The following is a 10,114-nucleotide window of genomic DNA, read 5'->3' as shown; positions in this document are numbered from 1 at the left end:
CCCCTGCAGCCCCAGTATGAGGAAAGACACCATCCAAGGTTCCCCAAGTCCCTGAGGGAGATGCAGAAGGGCAGGACACCCCTGCATAAGCCAGCGGGGACATAAATGACCGGGAACCAGATGTCCCTCCCCCAGCTGTGAAACCTGGACGGTCCATAGGACCTTAGAGGCACCTGGAAATATAGGCGAAAATCCCAACTGCACTAGAAAACCTTAACTGACCAGGATTTCCCTGAAATGGCTATAACTAAAGCTCTGCCATCAGCCGATGCAAGGAGACAGTTAAGGTTTTGCACTCCTCACTGTGTGGCCTTGAACCTCAGCGCCCCCAGCGTGTCTACCTCCAGCAGGAAAGGCCTGCCCACCGCTCCTCCTCCTCCCCTTTCTCCAGCGCTGGCATCCTGCCTGCTTGTCTGGCCAAGGAAGGATTGAAATCTTCCCCTCAAATGGTGCTGGTTCTGGTGGGAGTGAAGCCTGCAGGCTTTCCCCGGGGCCTCTTGGCAGTCCCAGCCCCTAAGATAAAGAAAATCAGGCCTGTCCGGAACATCTCGGTACTTTCATCTGGTGCTGGTCTTTCACAGCCCCCTTCATTTCCCTGCTGTCCTTTCCCCACCCTCCCTCCCTCCAGCCTGCCTTCCTCCGGGCCCTCCCTCAAGTCGCAATTCTTTGCCTTGTGCCTGCAATGGACTCAAGCCCTGGTGCTCGAGGCGGCTTGGCCGGGCTCAGGCAGCTCCGTTCCAGGAGAGCCATGTGGTGTGGCTGGCGGCTCCTCGCCCCTGCGGCCTCACAGGGCTGCCCACTGGGCCAGGCCAGCTCTGCCAGCATACCTTCGAGGAGGCCATCTCTGGCGCGACAAGAAGCGGTTGAGAGAATGCTGTTCTCTGGAGAGCGGCCGCATTCTCCCATTCATTCACGGATCCAGGTGGCCAGAGCGGGGCGGGTTAACCCTGCAAGTGAAGGCTGGGCCTAGCGCCTGGCATACAGTGCTCATTGCCCAGGCCTGCCAGGATAGGCTTGGGGGCATCTGCCACCCAGCAAAGAGCCTGGTATGTAGAGGAGGTGCTTGATGTATTGAAATGAAATGAGCAGAAAGGAAGGAGACTGCCACCAGGGCTATCCTGAGCCAGAGGGTGAGTGGCCGGCATCCAGAGCCTGCCTCCTGCCCCTTCAGAGAGATGCAGGAGCCTCCCTTAGTCATCTCTGGGCAGGCTTAGAACGAGGTCTAGGGGTAGCCTCCAGGCACCCGTGACGCTGTCTGAAATGCTTGCAGGTGGGTGCAGGGCCCTGGGGAGACTCGTCACCTGAGCAAGGCAGAGAGACGTGAGGAGAGCAGCCACCAGCCACTGACGAGGGCAGCTCTGGCCACTGGGGTCCTCCGTCCCTCCGCTGCTCCCTCCCACCCCTCAAGCTAGTGATCCGGACCTCACCCCTTGACCTTTCTTCTGTCCCAAGGTTAGAGTCACTAGGGTCTTGGGGGGCCTCTCCCCCAATGTTTCTTGTGGTGTTGTGTCTGGAGTTGGTTCCTTCCAGTGGGTTCGTGGTCTCACTGACCTCAAGAATGAAGCCTCGGACCTTCACGGTGAGTGTTACAGCTCTTTTTTTTTGTTTTTGAGACAGAGTCTTGCTCTGTCGCCCAGGCTGGAGTGCAGTGGCACAATCTCGGCTCACTGCAAGCTCCGCCTCCTGGGTTCATGCCATTCTCCTGCCTCAGCCTCCCGAGTAGCTGGGACTACAGGCGCCTGCCACCATGCCCGGTTAATTTTTTGTATTTTTAATAGAGATGGGGTTTCACCATGTTAGCCAGGATAGTCTTGATCTCCTGACCTCATGATCTGCCTGTCTCGGCCTCCCAAAGTGCTGGGGTTACAGGCGTGAGCCACCATGCCTGGCCTAGTGTTACAGCTCTTAAAGGTGGCACGGACCCAAAGGGTGAGGAGCAGCAGCAAGATTTATTGTGAAGAGTGAAAGAACAAAGCTTCCACAGTATGGAAGACGACCCGAGCAGGTTGCTGCTGGGGATGGGGTGGGTGGGGAGGACACAGCTTTTATTCCCTTATTTGTCCCCGCCCATGTCCTGCTGATTGGTCCATTTTACAGAGTGCTGATTGGTCCATTTTACAAACCTCTAGCCAGGTACAGAGTGCTGATTAGTGCATTTTTACAGAGCACTGATTGGTGCATTTTACAAACCTCTAGCTAGCTACAGAGCACCGATTGGTGCATTTTTACAGAGCACTGATTGGTGCATTTTACAAACCTCTTGTAAGACAGAAAAGTTCTCCAAGTCCCCACTCAACCTAGAAAGTCCAGCTGGCTTCACCTCTCACTGTGGCCAGTGGCAGGGCACTTAACTCACAAAGGGATCTGTTTGGGCTGCAGGGCTAGATAGCAACTCACTCCAGGGTGAACCTCCCACAGGACTGGGACTCCCTTCTCTGAGTGATTAGGCGCCTTCCATGGGTCCTGCTGTTGCTGGGGCAGCACAGAGAGGATTGCTGGAGGGGGTCCCCTGGGCTCCACCGTCGTCCTGGACTCAGGCCAGCAGCTCATGGGCTCTCCCTAGGGCTCCTGTCTCAGGAAACAGCACCCCATTCACCCTGCAGTCCAGGCGGGAAGCTTGGAGTGCTTCCTGACTCCCACTGCCTTTCCCCAGGCAGATCCCATCCCCAGCAAGGGCATCCGCCATCCCTTCAGTCCAATCTGGCATTCATTTGCTTTCACAAAGAAACACTGGAAAGACAGGAAACTGACAGGGCAGGAGGGTATAGGCTGGAGGGCGACGGGCAGGGGCAGGACTTGCGCAACATCTATCTTGGGATATCATTTAGGTTTGAACTGCGTGACTGCATTGTCTATTCATAAAAGTGGTAACTTATTTTAAATATGAACAGGGCAAAACACACACACACGCACGCACACACACACACACACACACACATACACACACAGAATCTGACCACTACTGCAGTCCTGATCCCAACAAACCACCGTCTTGTTGTGCCTGAATTATTACAAGAGCTTCCGCACCAGCCTTCCTGCTTTCACTCCCCCGTTTCCCATCCATTGTCTATTTCTCAACTCCTAGCCAGAATGATCTTGTTAAAAGGTCAGCCCGATTAGCCATTCCCATTGACTTCCCACTATCCTGAAAATAATGCTACATTCTACCACTGCCTTCAGGGCCTTGGACAATCTGGCCCTGCCTGACTCATCTCAGCCTCAGCCCACCTCACCTCCCTGCTGGTCCCCTAAAGCACCAGGGATGCCCCCCTAGCCCTGGCCCAGATATTTGCATTGCTCACTCCGCCACCTCCTTCAGGCTGCAGTCAATCTCACTCCCTCTAGTGAGACCCTCCCCAGACACACAGGCCACATTAGCAGCTTCCCCCTGCCTCGCCCGATTGGCGTTGGTTAACCTTCCTTTGTTGGCATCTCCAGCTCAAATACCGGCTGAATGAACAAGCAGGTGAGTAAAGGTCCTGCCGTCCATTCTGCCTTCTGTGGTTTCAGAGCCCAGGCTCCCTAAGGACACATGTGAACTTTCAGGCTGTTAGAGGGCAGGTATGATGGCTGCCTTGGAAGGACGGTGATGTGGAGCCCCCACCCAGGGCCGGCCTGGACACATCAAGTGCTCCCCTGGAGCCGCAGCCCAGAGACGGCAGTAACGCCTAGCGCTTGCAGAGCCCAGAGGCACTGTTCTAAGTGCTCTGCACAGATGAGCTCCCTTGATCCTCACATATCCTTAAAACAACCCTAGGAGGTGGGTCCGGTTCTCCCCACCGTGCACATGTTGAGAAGTGTGCTAAGTTGCCCAAGCTTGCACGGCTGGCTGCTCAGCAGCAGATGGCCTGGCTCCTGAGTTCTCACCCACATTCAAGCCCCCAGGAACAGAGAGAGGGAGGCACAGGCCCAGAGGGGTGAGCTCCTAAAGAAGATCGGGGGTGAGAGTGTCCCCTAGAGGCCCAGAGACAGACGCAAAATGGCCAGCTGCAGAAAACACCTGTGGTGCAAGCTCCAAAACAGCAGTTATCTCCGAAGGGACAGACGTGAAGAAGCAGGCTCACCACAGGACAAGGCAGAACCTTCTCTTTCAAGCCTCTTAAAGGTGTTTTATTTGTTTGCTTTTCTTTTTTCCTTTTTTTTTTAAAAACAATAATGGCACATTTAAAAAATCAACTACAGAGAAAGGGCCATGTCTTCGAGTCCATGTTCACATTGTCCCACGCTGTCGCACCAGGATGGGCCGCATACTTTGTCCTGGCTGGGACTGTGGCCTCTTGGAAGGGTACTGGGCCACTCCAGGGCTCGGGTGCTGCTCCTCCTGGATCCACTAGAGGGTGAACTCTGGGCCCTCCCAGACTCCTGCTCCTCTGGGGCCCCCAGGACTCTGGCAACCCCTCCCCTTGCTCCAAACCAGAGCCAGGAGCTGGAGATGTTAGGGAACTTATTTTGGTCCCCACAGGGGACTCTTCCAGGGGACTCTTCCAGGGGCAGAGCCCTCCCCCGCCCGGCAGGAGATGACACCCCAGCCCAGCCCAGCTCCCACCCTGGGAGGTTGGGGTGTCTCTCCCCAGTCTTATCTCCAGCCCAGCAGACACCACACCCGTGCCCTGGTTCTCAGGCCCAACCCACCTAGGCCCCTCCTGCCAGGCCTCACAGCCACCCCAGCAGGCACAGGAGTGATGGATGCTCAGCCCCCTCAGCTGACCCTCATCAGGAACAAGAGGGCTCCCCAATCCCCAGGGCCCGGCTCAGAAGGAAGGGGTGGGAGAGAAGGGGCGAGAGGGAGCAGGGTGAGGGGCACAGAGCTGAGGCTGCCAGGTGGGAAGAGAGACACAACAGATCTGCCCGAGAGGACAGGGGAGGCTCCTCGGGCTCTGCAAAGAAGGGGGTCCTGGGGCGCGGATCAACAGGCCTGGGCCAGGGGCTCTGGGGAGAAAGAGGCTCTCGTTCCCCCTCCCATCCTACCTCTGGTTCCTGTGGGGCCACAGGACCAGGTGACAAGACCTCAGGCCCCCCCCAGAAAGGGAAACGCCACGCTGCACTCAGCTGGGTCTCAGCCCAGCCCTTGTGGGAGGGTGGCACCCCACCAGCCCAGGCTCTGCCCAGCTCCGGCTCCCAACAGCGACTCCCAAGGGCACCCTTCCATAGGCCAACTGGACAGGCAGCTGGTGGGGGGCCAGACTGACCCAGGGCCCCAGCTCCCCAGCTCCTCCCGCCCTGGCCCTGCCCACGCGCCTGGCTCTATTCTTGCTGCTCATTCATTTCCATGTCTGACACCAGGATGTTCTTCTCAGTGGCCTCGGTGGGGCTGGAGCTGCTGCGGCTATAGCGGGCACCCTCAAAGGCCCCGCGCTCGATGCTCTGGCGCCTCCGGTAAAGGATGAGGGCTGCGGTCAGCAAGGCCAGGAGCAGCAGCACCGCCATCAGCACCACCACCAGGGCCGCTGGGTTCTCTGGAAGCGCTGCCAAGGCGAGTGGGCGTGAAAGGCCAAGTGGGCGTTAGGCCCAGCAGTGCTTCCTGCCTGCCCACCTGGGGGCATTGCCTTTCACTCACCTGATGGGGAGAAGCTGCTCTGCTCAGCTGTGGGCAAGAGGAGGGGGCCAGTTAATGATAGCAGTGATCATCGTAATAATCACTTAAGTAAACATACAAAGCACACAAGCCTGGGCCGGGAGGTCTGGGGAGAAAGAGGCTCTAGTTCCCCCTCCCATCCTACCTCTGGTTACTGTGGGGGCACAGGCCCAAGAGACAAGACTTCAGGTTCCCCCAGAAAGGGAAAACGCCATGCTGCACTCAGCTACGTCTCAGCCCAGCCCTCGTGGGAGGCCTGGGTATCAGCCCCTTCCCTAACTCACCTCATCTTTACTAGCTTCACTAGCACTCTAGGAGGTCGGGACTTTTTTTTTTTTTTTCTGGAGACAGGGTCTTGCTCTGTTGCCCAGGCTGGAATGCAGTGGTGCGATCTCGGCTCACTGCAGCCTCCACCTCCACGGTTCAAGCAATTCACATGCCTCAGCCTCCTAAGTAGCTGGGACTACAGGCATGTGCTACCACGCCCAGCTAATTTTTGTACTTTTTGGTAGAGACGGGGTTTCACCATGTTGGCCAGGCTGGTCTTGAACCCCTGACCTCAAGTGATCCGCCCACCTCAGCCTCCCAAAGTGCTGGGATTACAGGCATGAGCCACCACATCAGTCTGGGACTACTATTATTCCCATTTTACATACGAGGAAACTGAGGCCACAGACTCTGCCCAAGGTCACACCACTGATAAGTGACATGGCCAGGACTTGAACTCTGTCCATGCCCTTGACCACTACAAAGTGACAGGGGGTTGCTGACCCCCGAGCCTTGTGGTCTAGTTTGGATGATAAGTTTCAGGTCCAGTCCATCCCACAGACTAATTTATCCCGGGGGTCCCAGCTGCCCGCAGTCCATTCTGTTCAGGCCTTCCCATCGGCTGTGCCCCCTGCAGTTGTGAAGCAGCCCCCAGCCCCAGCCCAGGACCAGTGGCAAGGGGTGGAAGGAGGCTGAGTGTGGGCCTGCCCGGCGCTCACCACGAGGAAGCTTGCAGACGACACCCATGGTGATGTTGGTGCAAGCGCCGGGGCGCCATAGCCCGCTGTTGCTCTGAATCCAGTAGCAGCTGTTGTGGCTCAGCATGCTGGGGCCCAAGCCCGGGGGCCCCCAGTTGGAGTAGTTCACAGCTGTGTTGTCCTGCCAGACCAGAGTGCCTCCTGCAGGAAAGAAAGCGCTGAGGGAGCAGGGACAAGGTGGGGCAGGAGTAGGTGGAGGAGAGCAGGCGTGTTCTAGAACCGACTCCCTGTCCCCTGACAAGCCCCAGGGCAAGGCTCAGGGCAAAGTGGAGGGCAGCCCCTTACAGCCTGAGGCTTGATCTCTCCACCCCACACACAGGGCACCCACCTTTGGGGTTGAAGTTCATGCCCAGCCAGGCGCCCCGACTCTGGCCCTCATAGCTCTGCAGGTGCTCCCAGACAAACACATTCTCCATCTCATCCAGAATAGACAGGACGGCCCCACCCGCTGGATGCAAAGAAGGCCCACGTCAGGGCGGATGGGTCTCCGGGGGGGCAGAGTCCCCCAGAGCTGCCCCAGCCCTCTTCTCTGCAGCCTGAGTAGAGGATGGTGTGGAGTCTGTGGATTCATGTGTGTGTGTGTGCACGTGTGCAAGTGTGTGTGGGGCAGCATATGCACATATAGTGTCATGTATGGTCTCCGCATGTGAGAGCACGAGGGCATCTTGTGTAAGTGCTGCCTATGGGTAGAGAGCAGTGTGGGGATGTACTCATGGGTCTGAGTGCCCACGAGAGGAGGTGCCACCTGCCCGCCATGTGTGGGCTCTGGCCTGGTCACCCACCTCTCTGGCAGCGCTGTCGCGCCTCCTTGTGGCCCAGCAGCAGCTCCATGTGGAAAGAATAGCAGTGCTCCCGGAAGGGGATCCACGCGGAGTCTGCCAGTCCCTGGGGACAGCTGCCATGGTAGCTTATTCTTCGGGGAGGAGGGGGCCCTGTGGGGGTACAGGATTAAGAAGTGGCTCAGCACCCTCCCCGGGGCCACTGACACCTTGCCCATGCCCCCGCCCTGGCAGGTGGGCACTCACCACTGCTAACCCCACACACAGCCCCCTGCAGCTTGGTGTCACAGCTGGTGGTGCGCCAGGCCCCGTCCACATCTACGTAGGTACAGCCCCCCGGCTGCTGCGGCTCCCCGTCCTGCCAGCCCACGTAGTTCAGCGGCTCCTCTGAGACCCAGGAGTACCGCCGAGAGCCCTGGGCATGGGGGGCCATGGGGTGGGAGGAAGGGAATAGTCAGGATAGGGTGCGGATAAGGTGGGGGCAGGAAGGGGCAGGGAGGGGAACCCGGGCAAGGCTGGGGCCCAGGGCAAAAGCGTCGGGAGCCCACCTCCTCGCCAGCCAGCCCAATCCAGAGCGGCGTGCGCAGCCCTCGGGCAGCCTGCGTGAGGAAGGCCTGGGTGTAGGGGTCGGGCACGTAGGCCAGGCTGGCATTGCGGCTCTCACACAGCAGGAGGGCATCGTGCCAGCGCAGCGGCTTCTGAAGCAGCCGGAAGGTGCCGTTGAGGTAGGAGAGCTCAGTGCCCGGGGCGGGGGGCAGCGCTGCTGGGGACGGGCTCAGGGAGGGGTCTACAGGGAAGGGGTCAGGGTTCAGGCTGGGCTCTGCTTCCCTCACCCCGTTCCCAGGCACAAGGCCAGGAGAAGGCTGGACACCAGGCAAAGACCAGGTCTCCACCAGACTCGGCGCTTGGCCCAGTCCAAGGCTTGGTAGGTGTCAGCCCTGTTGTTATTAATAATACATGTTTGCTAACAAATGGACAGGGAGGCGAGGGCCTTGACCTCCTCCTACCCAAGGAACCCGGGGCAGAGGCCACCTACGCATGGAACTGGAGGTGTCTTGGACCTGGAACCTCAGGGTCCTTGACGCCACACGTGCCAGCACTTCATGCAGCCCAGCGTCTAGCTCTCCCCCCGACCCAACGAGCCCTCCATACCCCCAAATCTTCCTCCTGAGACCTGTGGGTGCTACTGCTTTTCCATCTTATTGGCACCTTGCCTTTCTGCCCATCTGCTTCCCAAGCAGAGCCCTGCTCTGCCAGGGACCATGATTCCTTCCTCCTGGCATGGTCCCAGCATCCAGCCCGGTGCCAGGGCCCCACTGGGGTTTCCCAGGTGACTGGTGACACATACCCGTGCCCTTCTGGCAGATGAAGCCATGGGTCTCCTCCGTGCAGCTCCGATCGTCCCAGCGGCCAGTGAAGTGGGCTGAGGGGCTGTGCAGGACCACCGCACAGCTGGTCTGGGGGGAGGGAGCTGCTCAGGGGAGCCCCAGCAGCTGCCTCCCTGTGCTACTGTCCCCAGAAGGCTGCAATGTGAGCAAAGAGGCTGGAAGAAGGGAGACCCTGGGGCAAGAGATGCTGGGGCAAAGGCAGCCCCACAGGCTTAGGGCAGCGGGGTGTGGAGGGGAACAGGGAGGGCATCCTCACCGGTTTGTTGCCACTGGGAGCGGGGCTAGGGCCAGAGGGCTCCCCAGGTGCCCAGTTGGCATACATCAAAGGCTCCTGCTCCACCCACTGGAAGTCCCTCTGCGAGGCATGGAGGCCAATCCAAAGGTCAAAGGTCACATTGGGCAGGCTGGCTGTGATGAATGCTATGGTCCCCAGAAGACAGTTGTGAGTGACTCTGCTATAGCTATTTGGGGGGACAGTGTCAGAGGATACTGGGGGCTCCCCATAGGCTGGCCCTACCTTGCTCTAAGGGGTTTGTGATGGTGACCAGCTGGGCCTCTTGCTGTTCACAGGAGAACTGTGCCTCTGACCACTTCACCCGGCTCTGGGGGTCCTGGCCCTGGACCTGAAAACACTGTGGGGCAGAGGTGGGGATGTAATGGCCAGCCCCACCACCCCATCCACAAACCCAGAAAGGCCACTGCGCGCCCCTCAGCAGCAGGTGCTGGGGGGCCTTTGAGGGCCGGAAGAGAACAGTATCTGAGAACCAGGACAGCTGGGTCTGCTTGGCAGCCTCCAGCACCTCCCAGCTTGGCACTGCAGATTCACACACACCTGCCCACACTCCAGGGGATCTTCAAATGGGAGGATTTCTTTGGGCCATCAAAGGCTATGACAACAGTGCCTAGGCCAAGCACTAGGAAGATGGGGACAAGGATCTATCTTGCTTTCTGCTAAACACCCTTCCGAATGTTGTCTGACATCCATTATCTTGCCCTTTGAACTTACATGATCATCTATCTCTAGGACACTTTTTTTTTTCCGAGACAGAGTCTCGCTCTGTCTCCCAGGCTGGAGTGCAGTGGCGCCATCTCGGCTCACTGCAAGCTCCGCCTCCTGGGTTCACACCATTCTCCTGCCTCAGCCTCCTGAGTAGCTGGGACTGCAGGCGCCCACCACCATGCCCAGCTAATTTTTTGTATTTTTAGTAGAGACGGGGTTTAGTAGAGACGCGCCCAGCCCTAGGACACTTTTATCTCTATTGTTGAATGATCTATTAACAGCAGCTTCTAACTCTGTAATTTTACATTTCTCTTTTCCCACTTTCATTAGCTCTATAAGGTTTCCAA

General features: G+C 58.3%; 1 protein-coding gene across 1 annotated transcript in view; it reads right to left on the bottom strand.

Moving 5' to 3' along the window:
* Positions 1–4,083: 4,083 nt before the first annotated feature.
* MRC2 (mannose receptor C type 2) overlaps positions 4,084–10,114 on the bottom strand; it is a 66,102-nt gene continuing 60,071 nt past the window's right edge. The window contains exons 21-30 of the mRNA XM_511600.9: positions 9,285–9,399; positions 9,024–9,187; positions 8,728–8,836; positions 7,928–8,166; positions 7,626–7,794; positions 7,383–7,532; positions 6,929–7,048; positions 6,562–6,741; positions 5,558–5,584; positions 4,084–5,465 (exon numbers count right to left, since the gene is read on the bottom strand). Coding sequence (XP_511600.5) covers positions 5,245–5,465; positions 5,558–5,584; positions 6,562–6,741; positions 6,929–7,048; positions 7,383–7,532; positions 7,626–7,794; positions 7,928–8,166; positions 8,728–8,836; positions 9,024–9,187; positions 9,285–9,399 — 1,494 coding nt within the window. The 3' untranslated portion in view covers positions 4,084–5,244. The remainder of the gene's footprint in view (positions 5,466–5,557; positions 5,585–6,561; positions 6,742–6,928; positions 7,049–7,382; positions 7,533–7,625; positions 7,795–7,927; positions 8,167–8,727; positions 8,837–9,023; positions 9,188–9,284; positions 9,400–10,114) is intronic.

Source organism: Pan troglodytes, chromosome 19, assembly GCF_028858775.2.
Source record: "Pan troglodytes isolate AG18354 chromosome 19, NHGRI_mPanTro3-v2.0_pri, whole genome shotgun sequence".
Lineage (NCBI taxonomy): Eukaryota > Metazoa > Chordata > Mammalia > Primates > Hominidae > Pan > Pan troglodytes.
This window is presented reverse-complemented; position numbering and strand designations above follow the sequence as displayed.